The sequence below is a fragment of the Gavia stellata genome, chromosome 33, assembly GCF_030936135.1.
Source record: "Gavia stellata isolate bGavSte3 chromosome 33, bGavSte3.hap2, whole genome shotgun sequence".
In the NCBI taxonomy this organism is placed as follows: domain Eukaryota; kingdom Metazoa; phylum Chordata; class Aves; order Gaviiformes; family Gaviidae; genus Gavia; species Gavia stellata.
The window spans coordinates 3,151,989-3,174,165 of NC_082626.1; the positions used below are offsets into that span (position 1 = coordinate 3,151,989).

The following is a 22,177-nucleotide window of genomic DNA, read 5'->3' on the forward strand; positions in this document are numbered from 1 at the left end:
ACAACACACACAGTTTTATAAACATAAATACCATGCAAAAAAAGCCTCATGAATTAAAAAAGGCCTCTCTACGCTGTCAAGAAAAGGTCTGTATTAACAGGCCCACATATTCCCCATAGGAAGATAACGAGCTATTTTAGGCTGGGGTTTCTCGGCAGGCAATAAAGGTTCTGGTTTTGTGCTCAGCTACTATCTTTGCGAGAAGACCTCTCCCTTTCGCTTTGCTGAGGCATGCCGGTAGCCTCGCAGAAGCTTAAATTCGGTGTCAGGGCCCCGAGTGCCACCAACACGCCTTTATGACCCCGACCAGCCTCACGGTGTGCTTCTACCCACAGCCTCTGCCCACGGGCCCCGCAGGTCCATTTACACTCAGCCCCGGCCATTCAGTCCCTGCCTGGACTGCCTTGTGGGTGCACCCATCCCCAGCTCAGCCACAGCCACGGGAGCTGTGGATCTGGTGGCTGAGCCATGCACTGGCTTCCTGGCTTGACCCTGGACCTGCCTGGCAACCCTGGACTGTGTCTGACCCCGGTTACCATCACCAGACCTTATCCTGACCTGCAGACTGACTTCCCCACTTAACCTCAGCCTGGTCTGGCAATCCGGACTCTTGGCTGACGCTGGGTACCATTGCCCGGTCTGTCGGACTTGCCTCACCTGGGGCTGTGGGATTGACAACAGGTTTCCTTTGCTGCTGCTCGGATCACATTCTGTTCGTGTCATTTTTTAACTAAGCTGGAATACTTACTAGCTAGATACACCTCACTACAGATGGTGCGGGTCGCAGGAATTCCCAGGACTAAACCGACTGTTCTTGCAGCCTCCTAGGATCAGACGGCTCTGCGCTATCACGGACAAGTCCCTGCTCATTTTCATACCACGCTCTTTAAGATGTTTCACTCCACAAGCAGGTATAATGATTGTTGCAGTTGAAAAGCAAAAGATCTCTCCAGAAATGCAGGATCACTCCCTCCCTTTTTCAAGCAAGCCAGTTAGAATAGGGCGAGACCTCACCAATAATCACAGAGAAATGGTACCTTCTAACGTTTCAGGTTAGCATACTTTCAACAGTAAGCTGGAGGAGTACATTTCTGATTGCCTGACAGACTGAAACATAAGCCTGGCTAGATAAGAAATGCTCCCCCTCTCTATGATCTACTGCCTAAAGTTGTTTGGTTCAGTTTCTGTGGGGACAAATTTAAAATACCCATTTTGTAAATGGTCCACTTACCAACAATAGACTAACCTGGCCTCTCTTCGCAAGCTCCCAACAACAAAGCGATGGCGAAGTGATTTTTTTTGCTGAAGATGAGAACATTTTGTACCATTCTGCAAAGGCTGAATGCCAGGCTTAGTCTCAGAATGTCAGTCTGAAGTCTCAGGCAAATTAAGAATGGAACAAAGACCTGAACCACAGTCTTCTTTCCCATCCCTCCATTTCTTTCCATCCCTCTCCTTCCTTTCTGATAGTGTTCCATTTCTGTTCCCCCTCTCCAGCTTCTTAGTGTCTTCTCCCTACACTCTTACTATGTTGTCTGGGATTAGTTCTCTGTGGAATGCACAATTACATTTTTGAGGCGTGGAGCCCAATTTCCTCTCTGAGACCATAGTCTAACAAACGTTTTAAGTCAGTATAAGCTGGCTTTGATGCTCCCACCTTCTGCTGGCGTAACCGTTGGTATGACTGCAAGGTTAACTGCACCAGAAAACCTACTGTGGAAGGCTGGATTTCATCTGAATCACTAACCCGGCCTGGTTCAGTTGTCCTGGTCATCATGATGAGACAAAGGAAGGGACGGCACAGGGATAGGAATAAGCCACAGAGGTGAGGAGAAAGTAAAACTCATTCTTTTAGTGCAACGTTAGCTTATGCCAACTTAAAGCATTTGCTGAACTGCAATCTTAGACCATCATTTTAATTCAGCTGGCTGATTTTTCAATAGGTTTGCTTCTAAAATGTTCAGTTACCTACTCTGAGTCACCCTGCAGCTCCACAAACTCTAACATCAGCAAAACGGAGGCACTGTAGGAGCAACGTGCCTATCACGTGGAAACACCACGTCCCTGAAGAGCAACAGGCCTGCGCTGAACTACACTGTCTGTGCAACCACGGTCTTTGACCAGCTACGGCTACATAATGACGGGCGAGATGCAATTCAGCGTTGATCACAGCAAATTCTATAGATTACACTTCAGCAATGAGGACTCATTATTTGTTATTACTGATAAAAATCACATATTATATAAAATATCTTATTTCCCTAAACAATATACAACATTTTGCTTAATTAATTATTATTAAATTTCTTTGGTGAACTAGACTTTGCACTCCTGTAGGAAAGCCACTGCTGGGTAAATAGATAATAACTCCTGTACAAAATCCTCCTTTGTTCTTAAAGCTGCAGTCTTGTGCAACCACACACTGAACTTCTCTTCAGCAAAAGATCTGTGTAATTCTTCCAGTGGGAGCTGAGGATTCTGGAAAACTCATGTGGAGGTTAACGTCAGATCAGCTACTGCTGTCTACGAAATTACATTCGGAAACTGAGGTTCAGCTGAGACTGACTCCAGAAACCATTCCTTTTATTCTTAGTTCATCTGCAAGGAATCAAAGTCTGAACTTTCTTCCCTGTGTTATAATAGATCAAAGTGAGTTGGAGTGAAATCCTGTTGAGGCAAGTTGTACAATTCAAGTGGCTGCAGAGAAATAACACAGACTTTTCTCTTATAACAGTAGACTAAAACTGGCAATGACATGACAAATATTTTCCGTGCTGCTGTTTCGCAGTCAGATGTGACTGATCTAGAGAGAGGCTGTGAACTGTAGCAGTAAACCTCAGTAAGACCTCCACTACTTCCTATGCTCTAATGGTGTTTAGGAAGTATTTAAGGAAGATCCAATAGAGTAGGAAAATGTTTTTTAAGGCAGTGTCTGCAGCCGAACACTGCAAACAGAAATACAGAAGGGTGAGTACAACACCCGTTAATAGAGAACGCAGAGACTGTTTTAATGGAGACAGTGGTAACGCTTAACTGTACCATCACTAGAGGGTGCCGTCCGATTACAGAGTTGCATTTTTGTTCTCAACTAAGATCATGTTTTCATACTCATACAGCAGGAAGTTATATAAATAATAGGACAACAACATGAACTTCTGCTCTCTTCTTGCACTGACATACGTGTGACTGTGCAGTAGAACTGGAACAGCAAGTTAAATCAACAGAAAATTTAATTGTAAAAAAGTGACTATTGTTCTGCTGATTTAGTTTGCTGAACCAATTTAGTAAAGAAGAGAGCCAGTGCCAGCATGAAGGAATGGTGGGATCAGCCCTTCAAGCCGCACCTTGCTGTAAGACAAGACTCCTAAATCGAGACGGCCACAGTTCTGTCCTTGCCCAGCTATGCATTTCCCCGCCTTGTTTCAGTATCAGTGTTCAAACAACCGTGCAGAGAGGTAGTTCAGATTGTGCAGGCAGCATTTGCCTCCTTGGTGGGGTAAAGCTTCCTCAGTGTTCTTAAGCAGCTCATCACAAACATCAGTATCAGTGCGAGGGAAGAACTCGGCATGTGGAGCAATAGGGAAAGGGGAAAACCAAATCAGACCTCTTTAAGCTTCCAGGGAACTGCAACGCGAATTGTTATGGGAGAGGGAGGGTTGTAACTAGAGCTCAGCTTCGTCGTGGCCTTCTCCAGGGTGGTGAACTTGATTCCATCATCATCCACAATAACTACAAACCTTGACTTTCACGTTCTGTGTTCATACAATTTTTCAAATTACATGTTTGCTTACTAACTATGAAATAAAGGTCCACCCTTGGCTGACTAGGTCTGACAATGTTACTAACATTTTATAATAAAGAAAAAGAGAAGATTCAATTAGGTCCCCTCCTAAGGCAACAGATCTAAGTTTTATGATAGCATATTTGAATGCTGCATGATTGTATATACCAGTGACAGAACAGCCAAATGCTGAAAATTTTAGCACATCTGCTTTCAAACTATTAGAAACATAGCAGTCTCACTTTGATCAGACCTATATCTTTGTTTCTTCCTTAGAGTCTTGATCCTTTCATCGATGACTTCATTCTACTATGGAAAGAGCAGACACAGGAGCAGCTGATAAACTACACTAGCAGTCTCCCAGTGGTCTCTGTAACATTTTTAAGTGGTCTACAACATAATGAGAAGGTGCCCAGTTTTCTCTCTTTTTAATCTGTCAGATCATATTACAAGAGAAGTGCAAATTCTGGACTTCAAGACATTTGTTCAAATGGCTGTAGAAAATGTATGTAACTACAACTGGAAGCAGAAGTGGGCTGGTTATCTGAAACAGGAGATGTCCGCTTTCTAATGTACACTAGGTTTTGAGCCAACCAGTAAAAAAAATAGAAGAATGCTGGATTTTTGACTCTAAACACCTCATAGAAAGTGAAGGAGATGAACCTCACTTAACTGTGAAATGAACAGGGTGCGTATCAGAAATTCTTTCACACAAAAGATGACCAGTCGTCATCATTCCGTCAATAAAAATAGAGAACTAATGGCCCCTTTTATGTACACACTGTACTCAGTACCTGAACACCTCAAGCTCTCCCAGCACTTCTACTGTGTGATCGTTAAGATTGTCGAATGAAGCTCTCTTACCTTCTTCAAGGTCGATACTCAGAAACACTTTCAGATTGGTGGAGGCTGCCTTCTGACTGGGGTTACATTTTAAATCTTCACTGGGTCAGATTCTGATAATTATCACGCATGTAATTTTTCACAGGCTTGAACTAAGTGGATGGTTTTATTTCAGCTACTCATTAGTAGCAGCTCTTTACGGCTCTAGTTGAAAGGAGACTGTTTCCACTGGAATATCAGACAGCAGCTTTTCACTGGTATTACTTACTCTGTCGTTTTGTACACATCAGAGTAGAGCCCTGCCTTCTGGTACTTCTTCTTTGGAGGTCGAGGCGCTTTTTTCTCACGCTGGGCTACAGGAGGCAAAGGCTGTTCAGTATTTTCAGATTCATGCGGTTTCCCAAGGGCATCATGTGGACTGGGGGGTTCAGCTACTGTCTCAGAAAAACTGGAAGAAAAAGTAAAGATTGAAGATTATCTTCCATATTTCTTACCATAAAGATTATCTTGCCGTATTTCATTATTCCTCTCTATAATCTGGTCAGCAGAAAAAAAAAGTCCATGTTTCTGAATTGCTACATGTCTCAGCTATTTAAAAAAATGCAATTCAAAGATCATGATCAAGTGGTGGTTAAACATAATCATAAGAAATGTATGATTTTTTTATAGTAATGTTCTTATTAATTATTACAAAAAGAATGTTGTTTGTACTGCTGATGTTTATCCCTTTGAGCCTCAGTTGGGTAATTTAGGAGGTGGCTTATGCTATCTGTTTTTGTACTCTAAAAATAGTATGTGGTAAACCTTTTCTCAGCCTTCAGGAGAGCGGTACAACACACCCTTTAAACATGTGGTTCCAGCAACATTCTGTGAATCTAAATGCCTATATTACAGTATTCATTTCTGAAGCACAAATGGATGGTTATTTTTCAGAACAATTCTGAAAACACATGAAGGAAGACTTCTGGAAGAGTTTGATCTGTTTGTATTGATGACTTTGGGGCTAAGCATGTGAAGATTAGACCAGAGATAGATTTCTGGTGTGGTCCTTTACTAGCCAGTGACTGCACAGGTGCACGCCTGAACTCCTCCTTGCTGCTTTGGTTTTACTCTTTATTTGCTGTGTATCAACTGATCTCACTTGACATTCTGTACTGCTTGTAAGTATTTGTTTGTAATGCATGAGTCACACTCTAAGATCCTCATGGCACGTGTAGCTCTTACAGCTCCTTATTCCGCACATGATGAAGGAACAATCTCTGCTCTGATATCTCATCTGTAAACCTGCTACCAGCTCCTTAAAAGTATTCTTCACCAAGACAATCATAAAACTTGCTTCACCTAAGACACAAGCACAAATCCAACAGTTTTAGATTACCTGAGATTCCATCCCATTTTGGAGTGTCTTCAGTAATTTAGGAAGACCCTAAGCATACTTAAAAATGACATGTTGGTTCCCTCTAAACTGAACTCCTTAATAAAAACAAACGTAACAAACAGAGCTCACCAGAGTAGGAATCTTTCATGGATTGAAATGTTACAAAATCAACAATGACTACACTGAGGGTACAAAATTGTAAGGGAATTAATTACCTCTTATTGCTCTCCTGTTCATCTTCTGGTACAGACTTTTGTCGCTTCCTGGCCTGTTCCTCTGCAAGCCACCTCTTTCTCTTCCAGCCTTTTCGGTGATCTGTATTCAAGTTCACACTCTGCACTACAGCTTCAATCACATCAGTGATGGTATCAGGTCCAAGGTGTAAGGGACTGCTGCTTTCTTCTCTTTTATCTAACTCCTGACTGACCAGTCGAGCCGCCTGGAAAGCTTGCATTGAGACGACAGCCTGCATCGGGTATTTCCGGGGCCTACCTGGCCTGCGCTTCACAAAATTATTCCCTGTCCGTGACTGCCTTTGCAGCTTTTTGGCTTTCAGAATTTTATTGACGTGGTCAAGATTTTTTTTTGTTGCCAAGATCTTGTTATAATTGCACATTTTCCTAGCTTGTCGCTGCATGGCTTCAACCACACTTCTCTTGAGATGATGTGGGGAATAGCTGTTTGGCAGTCTGTCTGACAGAAGCGAGATACTATCGCTGCAGGAGCTGCTGGGAATTGCTGGAGCAATGAGGCTGTCCTGCTTCCCCAGACCTCTCTCCCTACTGTGGTTTCGAGCAGGACTAGCTGATGGTGGAACAGAAACGTTTGCAATGACTGCTTCTAAGGTTTTGTCCAAAGTAGCCTGGCCTTCGTGTTGTGCCATGCGCTGCAGTAAGCTATCCACCGAATCATCAACAGCGGTTGCCAGCCTTGCTCCCCGGGTAGGAACTCCAATCACTGAAAACAAACATACATATACCGTGAAACAGACTTGAGATATCATCAAATAAGGCTGGAATGAAAATACAATAGCTGGATAGACTGACAGCCTTTTATATCCTATAATTGCCTGGAACGCCCAACGACAAGACACCAACTTCTCTAACACAAGTTCTAATGGGAAAGGGACCTAGCGGTGCAAGTAAGCGGGAAGTCTACATTCTATACTATCAGTTTTAACGTACAATTATTTTCTCTTTATTCACATGCAGTCCCCCACTTCTAATAGCAAAGAGCAATGAGGGCATTCCCTATGTAAGTACAGCGCAGAACTCTTCTCAACTTTCTTTCTATTCAACGCTAAAAATAAGAAACGCTCTGTGCACAAAAAAATTAAAAGCCGATAAAAAAATTGAGCAACATCTGAAATGTTTTTAAACTAATTTTTCTTCTTCGTAGCTTGGAAGTACTAAAACAACTTTTTCATTGCTCTTGCAGTTTCTATATCAAAAAGACAAGCATAATGATGACAGAACTGACTGCAATGAAGAACAGGCTTGGATAAAGGTGTATCAAAATATCTGGACAAAAGAGAAAGGCTAATTTACCTCGGAAGTAAAGATAGATCTCACTTTTTAAACAAAATGTTATTTGCTTTAGAGCTGCAGACTGGTATGTGAAAACGAGAATTTCCAGGTCAACCATATAAATTATGCTGTATTAGAAAGGGATTTGTTCCAAACTAAGAGCTTCCCAAAGCTGCCCTGCTAGTTATTAGTGATAACATTTAATCAGAAGAAACCCTGTTCTTTCTGGAATAAACCAGATGCTGTCTTCTCATAAATCTATCACAACTCCACATTAGCATTTATAAAATGTTATTGTAACTGCAGCCAATGATTTACATTAGATCTTAAACTAGCGGGTCCTAGGCTGTAGACTGAAGAGCACATACTAGTGTAAAGGTAACTATTAAAGGGAAGACAACAAAATGTTTTTATAAGAGGGTTTCTGTCATTCGACAGGTGGGAGATCATGCACTAGCTGACAAAGATAAAGCATAAATGGTTTTAAATAAATATTTTCTAGTCCTAGTGATCACTAGTCCAAGTGTGGTACTCCGGAGAAATGTATTCCTCATTAAGATTCCAAAGTCATGAATTCGCAAGTGCAAATTAAAACGTGCTTCTGAGAGCGCACAATTTAAAGGAGGAAGAATCAGCATAACAAGTTCTAAAAATCCTCCTGCGAACAATGTTCTTCCTACAGGGTGAAAAAGGAACAGAGAAACATACTTGTCAGGTCACTGCCGTAAGCCTAACTGTAATCACTTGGAAAACCTAGCAACCTGAACAACTTTGAAAGAACCAGAAGGATTTACACTTCCAGCTTTCAATTTTAGATGAAAAAATAAATTACCCCTTGTTTTCTTATGGTCTTTAAATACACGTCGGGATGGAGCTGAGGGTTCCTCGCAGAAACACCTTCTGTTTAGCACAGTGAGCTCTGTAAACAGCTGCACCATCCAACGATAACCAAACTATACAACACAACACGTTTGGACACAAGTCTAATGGGCGGCCTTGAACTAGTGTTTCTGTTTGGAAACTGATCCAAAAGGATGGGACAACTGAAGGCTGTGATCCCCAAAACAGCTGTAGCCCTGCTCAGGCAGTCTTGCAGCCCTTGGTAACAAAGCAGCTCTCTGACAAACGCACTGAAATCCCACATGCATTCCAGACCTACGGAAAATATAACAAAGACTGGTCTTTTCAGCTGCATCATCAATTCAATGACTTTGAAGTTGATAAACTTGTGATTCATTTCATTCTTATGCTCTCTTGCACAAAATATGCCTGAACTTTTAACATCTTCCTATACGCAGACTTACACCAATTGCAGTTGCCCCTTTAAAATGAGTAAGTAAAAGAAGTTAACAAGACAGAGAGGAAAAAGAGAGAATGCTTCTTCACTGCAGATGACTTTCTTTAGCATATGCTGAATAAAGCATCTGTTGCAAATATCTGTTTAATGGGAGAAGGAAACAGCAGTTTTGGCACATCCTTCCTATATGGGAATCATAACTAGTTCTGTAAGTACCAATCCTAAGGACGTTTACTACAAATCTGCAATCAACTTTGGTGCCTAAGAATGTTTGAATTCTGCTAAGAGCAGTTCTTTCTACAACTGGGCTTCTTAGAAAATTGGTCAACGTTACGGATCTTCCTGTGCCCAATCACCGGTAAAGCTCAAATCACATTTTCCTCAGAGGGACTGCAAACAGGGTCTGTTTTTACTACATGCCTGACAACCAGTAATATACAGGAAACGAACATTTTCAGATCTTCCCTCTGACAATTTGGTCAATGGATTTGACAGTTTTGTAGGTGTGAAAATGTGACAGATAGCAACACGCATGCATTCACACACAGTGTGACTGCACAAGTCTGACAATCCTTACAAAAGCAAACACATCAGAAGTACCTTTCCCTTCCTCGTGAGGTGAACAAAGATGGACTTCCTCAAGCAGCCACCTGCACAGTATGTCACCCCATGGCTGAGAAAGCCAGCTCCCTCAATATCCTGTCGGCATACATTTGCTTAACTTCACGACGATTTTGTGCATCTGACACTTGGTCCTCATTTAATAGAATTGATGAGGACGCTACCAGAGTTCTCGTGGCTTTCAGTACTTCCACCTCTCTCCTACTATCATTTTTGACCTGCCTGGGATTATTCACAACTGTATCATTAGTGATGACTGGGATGAGCTGCTTGTCATCCTCCATCGCCTGAGCAGAATTCTCACATGCTACGAAGAAAACCCATCTTGATCCTAACAGGTATCTACCCAAGGGCAGAAAACTGTCTGCCTTCAGATCAGCACAGAAGCCAAGCTCTTCCCCATGGAGGAATGGATCTACTAATCTAATTCATTGATTAACTGTGGTGTCACAGGTCTTGCTAGCATTAAAGCATTGAGCTTCACAAAGACTAATTTAACCTGCTGAGGAACCAAATTCCATTCTGCCATAGCTATGCTGCTGCTGCTTTCCTTTATTCCTTTATTGGTTATAGAATCACAGAATCACTATGGTTGGAAAAGACCTGTAAGACCGTCAAGTCCAACCATCAACCAATACCACCATGCCCATTAAACCATGTCCCACAATGCCTCATCCACACGTTCCTTCAACACCTCCAGGGATGGTGACTCCACCACCTCCCTGGGCAGCCTCTTCCAGTGCTTCACCACTCTCTCAGTGAAGACATTTTTCCTAATATCCAGCCTGAACCTCCCCTGGTGCAACTTGAGGCCATTTCCTCTTGTCCTGTCACTTGCTTCTGTAAGTGCAGCTCAAGTTTCCCTATTCTACAACCCAGTTTGCAGCACTTGTATCCTAAAATCTAAGTGGAAAAACTCAGTATCTCCGTGAACATATTGCTGCTGTTAAAGTTCTCATAGCAATGCTGTCTCAGCATAGTAGTAGCATAAGTCTTAATACAGCAGTGGCCCCGCAAACAAGGCCACCAAATACTACTTGCCTGTAGAAGATGTGCTCTCAGATGTTGATCTCTTTCTGGAAGGGCTGCAATTTGTGCTCTCTGACTGCCTCTGGGAAGGTTTGTCCTGTGTTGGCAAAGTGCCTGAAAAGCAGATCAGGGAAGAGAAAAGCACAAAAAAAAATCATTTCAGTCTGGCAGTGTCCATACAACACACGGTAGATGCAAAATATTCAAACTAAGATTACTCTTTTTTAACTTTAGGAACAACTTGCTTGCTGTGACAGCACGTAGGTGGAGAAGGACAGAAATGGACCATCGAGAAGGAATTTGTCACAGGCTAATGGCATAGGTAGGACAGTAAACAAGCCATGAGAAAAAGCCACTTAGTATCATCAGAGTATTAGCTTTTACCTAAAAAAAGAAAACAACTCCCCCCGTATTCCTACTTTCAGATGAACCCCCTAGCTTCATTCCTTGATTTTCACAGAACAGTTGAATTTGAAAAGGACCTCTGCAGATTACCTAGACCAACCACTCTGCTCAAACCAGGGTCAACTAGAGCAGGGTGCTCAGGGCCACCACATTCAGCTGGGTTTTCAACATCTCCAACGATGGAGATTACACAACCCAGAGTTCCACCACCCTTACAGTAAGACACTTTCTTCTTACGTACAAACAGAATTTCCCATACTTCAGTGTGTGCCCACCGCCTCCTGTCCTGTCACTGGGCACCACTGAGAACAGCGTGGCTCCCTCTTCTTTACTCCCTCCCATCAGGCACATGTACACGTTGGCAAGATCTCCCTTGCGCACTCTCTTCTCCAGGCTGAACGATCCCAGCTCTCCCAGCCTCTCTCTGTATGACAGATGCTCCAATCCCTCAGTTGTCTTTGTGGCTTTTCACTGGACTCACTGCAGTATGTCCATGTCTGTCTCGCACTGGGGAGCCCTGAACTGGACACAGCACTCCAGATGTGGTCTCACCAGGGCTGAGTAGAGGGGAAAAACCATCACCCTTGACCTGCTGGCAATGCTCTTCCTAATGCATCCCAAGACACTGTTCCTCCTAAAAGTCTTTCCAGCCCATTCCACCAGCCAGTGACGGTCCCTCTGAACAGCAGCACAATCATCTGGTGTATCCACCACTCCTCGCAGCTGTATCATCTGCAAACTTGCTGAGAGTGCGCTCTGTCCCATCATCCACGTCATGAGTGAAGAGGTTAAAGAGTATTGGGCCCCGCATTGATCCCTGGGGTACACAGCGAGTGACTGGCCTCCAGCTGGGCTTTGTGTTGCTGATCACAACCCTCTGTGCCTGGCAGGTCAGCCGATTTTCAATCCACCTTGTTTTGTAAAAGCATTTCTCTTCCACTCCACAGGCAGCACTGCTGCATGTAAGACACTATAAATTGCAGAAAGCTGAAAAGCTAGAAAAAAAATTCTTAAGTACTTCTTTAAATTTGTCTCTTCCTATGTTAACTTTTCCTTTTTAAGATCCTGTCACCAAAAAAATAAAAATAAAAATTTCTGCTTCGGCCAGCCCTGGCAAATATGTAAAAACCCCAGGGTCTAAGCAAACGAGAGAGATTATTAGCTGCACACAAACAAGTATAATACATTACTGGATTTTAGGCACCTGCAGAACATGTTTTGCTACATGTTCTGAATGCACAGGGCTTGGTATTACAAAAAAAGTCATTAGATATCGGCTTATCACTGCAAGATGTCATCAGGCAGCGGCAATCACAATTACCATTACTTAAGTTAAAAAAAAAATTTAAAAAGCTATAGGAACCTCATGACTATTGAAAGATTAAGGGACAAAACTGGTAATGGCACCTTTGCTGATAACATGAGGAAAGGCCTATTTCTGTTCTCTTTTCTTACATACGCGCATTTTTGTACTGTAACTTGTTTTATTTCCCTAAAACTTAAACTTATAGAGAATCCCAATTACTCTTGACAGCAAAGGTTGTGGGATTTGTCAAAATTTCATAGAAAAATCTGCACATTGCAATCATGAAAATGCTGAGCTATTAAAAATTCAGATACTAGTATAAAAACCTGGGTAGGCAAAAAAGCATACGGCAGTGTGCAATGAGAACATGCACATCACGAAAATCTCTAGAAGAGAAAATCTAGAATGCAGACTTAAAAATAAACTTTCAGGCCTTCCCTTCGAAATATCGTTCGTGATAAATTAGCGTAGCGCTGCACGTTCAGTTCTGATCTCGTTCCTTACCACCAGACTCCAAAGAAACGGGAGAGCGGGCCGCTGAAGTTATGCTCTAAATCAAGGCCACCAGTTAGCACCCATGCAAAGGGCCCTTTGCTTCAGCGCGTGACTAGAGATCCTAAGGTACAAGACGATGGGAGAATCCTGGAATGCACCAAACTGATTCCCCAGAAATCTTTAGGAGAATCTCCTTTGGGATCCTGTCTTGCCTCAAGGTTTGGATTTTTTTTTGATTTATCATGGGTGTTATTAGCTGATGGTGTAACATCTAAGATACGTTTGATTGATAGAAGAAATAAGCAGTATCGCTCTTCCAAATACGCTAACTTCTTGACAAGGCAGAGCAATACTTTTCTTTTTCATTAATTCTTCTCAACAAGGGCACAATCATGAGGCTGCCGGACATCGTCCCAAGTTGCAAATCATATTCCCGGTGAAGATTTTCTGATTCTCCTACATGGCATCCTGACGTAGAGACGGCGCTGGTGCGCTCTTCAGGAGGGGGTCTGTTCTGTCGGTTCCTACAACACGCAGCTGAAGAGGAAGCTGCAGCGGAGCTGTGCCGGGAGACTACACATGGTTGCTTGGTATTAGAAAGAGCAGTCAACTGGGTTTTTATTCCGTGATGAATTTTTCTGCTAAGAAACTATGAGACGCATTGGCTTCATGAAGCCGAGACGGAGAGGAATACCCTGGGGCCTCAGAGAAAAGGAGGAATTCCTCAGAAGAATAACTGCCGCAGGCAGGGCCGGGCTGTAACTGGAAAAACAAGGGAGAGGGATCCGTGCCTTGGCTGGCAAAGCCGTTTGTACCCGTGCTCGCTGACAGGCCACGGTCCTGCCCGGGGCCTTCCTCCTGTCACAGCCCCGGCGCTCACGGCCCCGGTGCGCCCCAGCTAACCGCTCCGCGGCCTCCGGTCGCCGCTGCCGGAGGGGCCTCTGCGGCCCCCGCGCGAACCACCCCCCCCCCCCCCCACGCCCGGGGCGCTGCCGGGGACCCGCGCAGCCTCCCGCCGCGCCGGCACTCGGGCCGGCGGAGCCCGGGCTCTGCCCTGAGCCACCGGCAGCGCCGCGGGACGCGGCCGCTCCCGCGACGGAGGCAGCGGCGCGGCGCGGCCGGCAGAGGGCGCCGCCGCCCGCCCCCGGGCTCCGGCGGGCCGGTACCGCGCGCCCGCCCCGCCCCGCCCCGCCCCGCGCGCCCGCAGCGCGGGAAAGGCCGCGTGGCAGCGGCCCCGCCGAGTGCTGGGAGGGAGAGCAAAGCTGCGCTCCACCCGTGACACCGGGGGGAGGCACGCGCGGCGGCGCGCGGCACCGCGGGGCGCTCTGCGCCGGACGAGGCCGGTTGCTCCCGCCTGAACGCGCACGGGCAGCGCATCTCCCGCCACGCTGCGACGGCGAGCCGCAGGCCCGTCCCTTCGTTTTCCGACGGAGAAGGCAGCGAGGGCTTCCCAGCGGCCCCGTTCCCCGCCGAGGGGCTGGCGCGGTGTTTCTTTCCCGTTCCTTCCAGGAATCGTGCGCAGCCGGTTTACGATAAGCCACCGAGACCGGTTTACGATAAGCTACCGGTGGTTTGAAATCGCTCGTGGTGTGACGCTGCAGAAGCTTACTAAAGACCGCTGTGGACTTCAGAGGAACAGGTAACGGCGTCCGACGAAAAACTTACAGATAAAACCTTCAGCCTCGCGACCTTCATCGCTGTAACTGTGTGTAGGCACCGTCTGCATTAAACAAGAAGCCTACGGCATGTAAATCTCTATCTAAACTTCATCTTCTGTGAAATACCGACCTTCTCCAGAGTCCTGTTTGCCAAAACACGCACGTTTCTAATGCAACTCGGACACAGCCAATCTCTGAGAACGTCTAGCATCAGCTAGTATCATAGAAAGGATCTGTCCGTTAATTCAACCAGGCAAGGTTTACATTCAAAAGCCTACGGAAACAAAGTGTGTTTTCCATATGGGATACTCTGAAACAAAATATCATTAACATCCCCTACGGATCATACCGAACAATTTCAGAAGGCATTCCCCGACGCTGGTCTCCGCTCATTTCAACTGCTCAGCGTTCTCTCCACCATGCCCCTAAATTGCATCTGGTTTAATAAAGAAACAATCTTTGATGCACCACAGCTTTTTTCTCCATCTGTGCTGTTTTCTGAAGTGCACAGAAACATCTAAGTCTTTCATGGTACTAGTTTCAGAACCACAATTCAGCGCTACTGTTAAAAACAAACACAATACTCAATTTCACACACACAGAATCACTAAGGTTGGAAAAGACCTGTAAGACCATCAAGTCCAACCATCACCCCAACCCCACCATGCCCACTAAACCATGTCCCGCAGTGCCACGTCCACACGTTCCTTCAACACCTCCAGGGATGGTGACTCCACCACCTCCCTGGGCAGCCTCTTCCAGTGCTTCACCACTCTCTCAGTGAAGACATTTTTCCTAATATCCAGCCTGAACCTCCCCTGGCACAACTTGAGGCCATTTCCTCTTGTCCTATCACTTGTCACTTGGGAGAAGAGACCAACTGGACACTGATCTTCTAAAAAAACAACCCAAACCAAAAAGCCAGCCTCGTTACTTCACCGGGGCTTTTCACTAGACGCAGTTTGAAGTTTTCTGACAGGCTGCACGCATGTGACGTGGGGCGTTAGGAGCTCCTTGGGAATGAGATGAATCCTGACCTGAAAGCCAGTCTCCCAGTAAAACCAGCTGCTTTCCATTGCGGGCAATATACTTCCCGAAAGGGAGAGATGGCATTGAGGAACCAGTCAAAGACACTGGGAGAGGGAGAGCGATTCAGGGCCTTCACGAGCAGGTTTCAGCCTAAACCACCTTGGCTTCTTCCCTTAATTAGGTTGTTCCTCCTAAAACCCCAAGTCAGACCATTCACTGTAATGGAAATCCTCAGGAAATTCCCAGAACTGCACGAGCTAGCACAACCAATTCTTCACTCCTCGGAGCCAAATTTAACCCTTTTGGTGGCCTAGCACTTTGAATTTTTCTTTCCGTTGCTGCAGGAGAAGCAATCTCACAGCTTTATCGCTTTCTCCTGACTCCCCCCCCGCCCCGAGTAGTTTTAGTAATACGAAATAGTATGAAGTAATACAAACTTGTGAAAGAATCCAGCCACTGCCAACTGCCCTTAAAATAAAGAAGCAAAACATAACCCCCAAGAGAAAAACGCTTCCATTTCCATACATACGTAGCCAGGGCAGGGAGGTGGCAGGAGGGGAGTGCCACAAGAAAAGGAGGAAGATGAGAGTAAGGGACGTGAGGGGGGATTATTCATCACTGGTAACCGGCTGTTTGCTTGGCTCTTGGTCTGTGAAATGTTAGTCACAAGTAGTTTTGGAGAAATGGTTTAAATTTCAAGGGAGAGTGTTGGCAAGTATTGGAGGGAGGGAGGAGAAGCTATCAGACTTCTGTACACATCAGAAGTAAGCAAGTACGAGCACAAGCCACGCTGTTGTCTTCCGCAGGTTATCTTTGTTACGTGGTCTCACTAACGTGTCCACAGCAATTAAGACAGAAGTGAATAAAATGTGAAAATTACTCCCACAAACACCTGTAGCAATAAAGTAGAGCATGAAATGACACTTAAGCCAGTAGGGAAAGTGATGTATAATATAGTTTCTTCAAGTCCTAAATTTCACGTTAGATTTTTTTTTTCTTATTATTATGCAAATGACAAAGTTCACAGCTTCAGAGCGGAGAGGTCTTTTCCTTAAACAGCGTCACTGCAATTCTCTGTGTATACAGTCTCAGCTAGTTCTGTTTCAGTTTTGCTTGAGGCTACGTAAAATGAGGTTCCCAACCATGAATCAAGCAGTCATTACAAGGTTTGGTCTCGGGCATTCCCAGCATCATTTAGCAACCGTTCTGAGGTACTGCTAGAGGCCTCAAGTCAGGGATCAAAAGCTATATTATCAAAATAGCTAAAATGGAGTTACAAAAGAAAAAGGAAACATTCTCTTAAATGGAAATGTTATTCACAATAGTAGTACCAATAGCTAGTCTAAACCAAATTGACCAAACTTCGAAACAAACAGAAACACGGGTTTTAAGGTATCAAAAATAATGAGAAATTTTAACTCATTTCTCCAGAAAGTTAAAATTGTAAGGAAAAAGAAAAGACCTTTTCATGAGAAAGCATCCTTAGCATAACTTTACGTACTGCTATAACAAAGCGAGGAAAATCTGGTGGCAAGAGGTACTTACACAATCCCGTAAGCAGCTCTGGAGGAGACACTACATTCGTCTGTTCCAAATGCTTTAACAAATGGAGACACTCAAGAGCGAAAGCAAGAGTCGTACTGAAAGGTTCCTACAAAGCCAAAACTATACTTGCCCTCCTCTTCTAGCACATATTTGGTACAACATAAAACAGCAAGACTCGTAGGAAAGCACGCACAGTTAGAGCTCCCTTACCTGACAGCGGCTGCAGTGCCTTTTCAATAGAAGGCAACGGCTCCTTTCTGAGAGGTCGATTTAGCGAGGTGTCTTGTGCAGTGAAGAGGCCAGGGCTGTCAGTTAATTTTTTACGTCCATTGGTGCTGGTAGAGTTTGTGACTCTGCAGCTGCCTATTGCACTTGTGAAAAGATTTGTGTGTTCATCGTTGCTGGCTGGCTCAGAGCTTGGAGTAAATCCCCCCAGGGACAGCCCTGGGGAATTTTCTGAACAGTCTATCTGTAGCGGCGTCTGCAATCCCAGTGCTAACGAATTAGACTCCGAAGGCTCTCTCCTGACCCACTGTTCATCTCTGCTTAGCAAACCCTTTGAAGGTGACAGATGTGGACAAGACATGTGACATCTGTGTTTCTCCTTATGTTTGTACCTCTCACCAACAGCCTCCTTCCCAAATCTGTAGCGCTTCAAGGACTCCAGAACTGTTCTAGAAGAGCTATTAGCCGTTATGGTGTCCATGGAAACCTGCGGCTGTTCAGAAGAACGATGTTCTCTGTGTTTATGGCGATGTCTATGCTTATGTTCGAGCATCCAGCCATAAGCCATTTCAGGTGGAACGCTGGGGTACGTGCTCATCGACAAGAGCGGAGTCCTACTTGTCGTGAGGAAAGCCTCCTGGCGTAAAAGTTTATGCTTCTTCTTGTGATATTTGGTGGGATTGAGAAGCAAATGGCCTGTATGCATGTAGGAAGGTGGTGGCAGGGGGGTAGTGAAAGAAGGAGAAGGTGGAGGAGGGTAAAGAGTTGGCGGATACCTTCCGTAATAACCTAAGCCTATGGGGGCAGCTGCAAGGGGAGAAGGAGAGTAAGGCATGCCGTAAGAGGGATAGAACCCAGTACTGGAGAGAGGAAAGCTGAGGCTATGCATAAAAGGCATTTCTGCCATAGCCTCCCGCATTTTTGGAGGCCTGCCTCTCTTTTTCTTTAAATCTGGTTTTCTAATGTAGTGCAAAGGATCTAAAGGAAAAGTAGGATGGGTATAGAAACTATTGAAATTTATCCTAAAAATGGTAGGCAGTAAATCTCGGGGTATAAAATGGTGACTTCTGTGGGTTATTCTAATTTCACTTAATCGACTTATTAATTCTTCTAATTCGGCGAGGAAATCCGGGTCCTGCCTACCTCGAAGCTGAGGATACTTCTTTTTCCTTTTTCGCTTCTGTCTCTTCATTTTGTCATAACTAAGGTAATCGTGACTGCGGCGCTTACATTTGTGTTTATGCTTTTCTTTTAGATTACTTAAGACGGTGGAAGTTTCGGGTGGAATAAGGGAAACATGATCAAATGAATGCCTTTTCTTCTTTTGCCCACAAAACTTCTCCGCTCGATCTGAAGTACTGTTATTATCCGTTCCTATTCCACTGTCGCTGGGAATCGTCTCATCGCTGTGAGACTCACTTACTGGGGAAGGAGTGGCTTCTTTCAGCGATGTCAGCTCACTCAAGTGAGAAGGAGAGTTTGGCAACAACGTAGGTGGAGATAATCTCCTCCTTCCCTTAGCAGCTTTTTTCATCGCAAGTGTCTGAACAACACTTCCTTGTCTGGAGTGTATGTGTAAATACGGCACTGAGCTGGGCTCAATAAATCCTGCATCGCTGCTGACAGGGCTCTGTCCCCCACTCACTGCAGACGACTGGGAGCAAACTGGAGATGGAAGAATCTCGGAATTACTCGCTGTTGAAGGCAGCAAATGGGGAAGTACTTGTCCTAGTGACGTACCAGGAGCTTGTTGAGCAGACTTCTCAAGAACTGTCAAACTGGCAGAACTGCTAGTTAAAATGCCATTCAGGACAGCTTTAGGTTTCCTTCCTCTCCTTTTTCCTATATAAATTGTTCCTTTCTTGCTGACATTTATTTGCTGGCCTAATTTTGAACCAAATGTGGCAGCAAGAGTTGACACTGTATTGTGGAGTTTAGATTGCACTTTCCCTTTGTTATTTGGTTCCACTGTACTAGACAGAATCTGATTCAAAAGTTTCTTTCGCTTCAGAGTTTTCATTTTATTTATTTTTCGAATAATTGTTTTCATTAACTGTCCATTATTTCTCTTGGCAACTTTTCTGTCTGAGTCTACTTCCAAATCAGTCATGCTACAAATATTAGGTTTTTGAACTTCTTCTGGCCCTCGGAGCTGCTCCTTTCTCTCAAAAAAATCCCCACTCCGATGTTGATCACTTTCAGACTCTATCTTGCTCGAGTTATCTGTTCCAACAAAAGGTGCCACAGAAAGAATAGGTGGCTTCATTTTAAGTGATGACCTGATCTGTCTTTTAGGTCTCCCTCTCTTTTTAGGAAAAGGTTGTCCCGATAAGCTCTGTTTTAGGGAGGGAATTTCTACTTCAGGCTGCAAAATGGGAGGTTCTTGCTCTTCTTTCGACTGCACTGAGAAGACTTTTGATGCTGGGATCTTTAGAGTTCTTTTCGGGGGACCTTCGAGCTCTGGCATCTCCTTGGATTTAGGTCTTCCTCTTTTGGGTTTATACATGTCAGGTAAGAAATCATCTGACATACACAAACTAGAGGGCTGCTTATGCGTACTGTAGAACTTTTGTGTTTGCTTGTCAGTCTCAGCTAACAGCGCAAGAGACTGCCCATTAGCTTCGTTCAGTTTTGGCAACTGATGTTTGACAAATTCATGCTCCACAAATGAAGACGATCCTATGTTTTTCAAGAATTTGGCCTGCTCCAAATTACTGCTTGATAGTGCACTGTATGAAATGTTTTTAAAAAGCTCTGACCTTTCTAGTTCTAGACCCTTCGGAGGTCGACATGTGTTTCTTGACACCACTTTAGTCCACCGCGGTTTCCTTCCTTTTCTTTTCTTTAAAGGTTTTGATTGCTGAGTAGCGCTCAGATTTTTTGCTCCTTGGCAGGATTTCTCTGATGCAGCTATTGCACCAATCTTTAGGAACTGCTTGCTACTAAACAAGCTTGTAAAACTAACTACTGAAGGGGTGACAGTAGCATGAATGCTCGTTTCAGCTGCCAAAATAGGCTTTTTCCCTGTAGGAGGACTAGTTCTTGAAGTTTCTACATACGTAGCTTTTGAATCGTTTAAATCTTTATCAGCACCTTTAAAATCAGTGCTCAGAGTGTGGTTCAATGTTCTGTTTATATTGAGAAGTGTACTGTCAGAAGAAAACTGAGTTTTGCCAATCTGATCTGAAATACCTTCTAAGAGATCTGCTGTGGAACTTAAATGCAATGAGTTAGATGCTAACTGTGAAGATGTTGTTGAGAGGCTCCTGTTTAAGCTGGTAACAGACACTGTGGGTGAAGGCGAGGGGAGATTTCCCTCTCCTACTGCACTAAATGGGGACTTTGCTGTCGATACATCTGAAGCACCTCCTGTTCTGAAGTCTGGTGAAGTGCAATATACCGGAGGCTGTTTTTCATGCTTAGATGTTTCATAAACCCCTTTTTCACCGGTTGAGTAACCATCCTGTGGAACGCAGATTCCTTCATTAAACATCTCCTTGCCTACATCAGCAATTTCTTTCCGAATTGAAAATTTTTCCAAGATACTTTCTTTGCTCTGTCTCATAATATGCTTCTCAAATGTTTTGCTACTAGTATTTTCCTTCAGCAAATCTGTAGTCTCATGGCTTTCAAGGCTACTGAGGTTTGAATTGCAAGGAAGCTTAAAGGGCTCCGAGGCAGGCATAAGAGAGTCTGCTTTCAGAGTTCCAGAGTCCTTGTTAACCAAACCAACCGGACTGCCGATTCCTGTTGGCTTCTTTCCGGAGTCCTTGCTAACCAATCCCACCGGACTGCTAATTCCTGGCATCTTCCTCCCAGAGTCCTTGTTAACTGGTCCCATTGGGCTGCCAATCCCTGGTGTCTTCCTTCCAGAGTCTTTGTTAGTCAGAACTGTCGTATTGCCAGTCCCTGGCATCTTTCTCCCAGAATCCTTGTTAACCAGTCCTGCAGGAGTAGGTATTCCCAACAACTTCTTCCCAGCATCCTTGTTAATCAAGCCTGCTGGAGTGCCAATCCCTACTGGCTTCTTGACAGACTCCTTATTAGTCAGCCCAGCTGGAGTGACGATTCCCGGAAGCTTCCTCCCAACATCTTTGCTGATTAATCCAACTGCCGCGCTGGTCACTGGCTGTTTCTTTCCAGGGTCCCTGTTAACTAACCCAGTCGGAGTGCTGATCCCTGGTGGCCTCTTTCCAGAGTCCTTGTTAACCAATCCAATTAATGGGCCAATCCCTTGTGGCTTCTTCCCAGAGTCCTTGTTAACCAATATGGCTGCACTCCCAATCCCTAATGGCTTCTTCCCTGAGTCCTTGTTAACCAATCCAACAGCAATACCAGATCCTGGCAATTTCTTTACTAAATCTTTATTGACTAACCCACTTGCAGTTATGGTTCCTGGTAGCTTCTTCCCAGAGTCTTTGATCAAACCAGACGCAGTTCCGTTTCCAGGCTTCTTCTGCTTTGTTTTGGAAGACTTTGTAGGAGGACAAGTTGCAATAAGTTGAGCCAATTTTTCTGTTACAGTTGTTGCTCCGTTAATTTGCGTTCTATCCTTTAAGTCAGAATTATGGCTACTGATAAGAGTCGGAGGAGATGACTTTATATAATCTGTCATTTCAGAGTGCAAGGGGGTAACTTTCTTAGATAAAGGATTTGTTTCTACTTGTATACCTTCTTCCACATGTAATTCAACTGTTGCAACTTCTCCAGCTTTCTTGTACGACTTTGAAGGGTCCTAGAAGTTAATAAAAAAAATAATCTTTAGGAATAGAGCACAAAGACTCTCTCTGAGTAACACAGTATCTTTTTATGTTGAGATGATTAATACCTGCTTTTGATAATTGGGTAACTATATAAACACACACTTTGTGAGCCTATTAATTTTAAACCAAATGTATTTCAGTGGACATTGTAAGGCTTTTCTGGTAAGGAAACCCAAACTTGCTCCCAGTCCTCAAATGTAAAACATTTAATCTGTCCCCCAATTATAAACATTCTCCAAAAATACTGTTAATGTTTATTAAAAAGCCCATTAACAA

The 22,177-nt window shown here is 44.3% G+C and overlaps 1 protein-coding gene across 2 annotated transcripts in view; it reads right to left on the minus strand.

The window, feature by feature from the left end:
• The window catches only part of ASH1L (ASH1 like histone lysine methyltransferase), a 56,657-nt gene that overhangs the window by 25,971 nt on the left and 8,509 nt on the right, over window positions 1-22,177 (minus strand). For both annotated transcript variants that reach the window (XM_059832439.1, XM_059832440.1), the window contains exons 2-7: window positions 21,572-21,873; window positions 21,474-21,517; window positions 17,124-21,371; window positions 10,488-10,589; window positions 6,218-6,959; window positions 4,893-5,072 (exon numbers count right to left, since the gene is read on the minus strand). In XM_059832439.1, coding sequence (XP_059688422.1) covers window positions 4,893-5,072; window positions 6,218-6,959; window positions 10,488-10,589; window positions 17,124-21,371; window positions 21,474-21,517; window positions 21,572-21,873 — 5,618 coding nt within the window. The remainder of the gene's footprint in view (window positions 1-4,892; window positions 5,073-6,217; window positions 6,960-10,487; window positions 10,590-17,123; window positions 21,372-21,473; window positions 21,518-21,571; window positions 21,874-22,177) is intronic.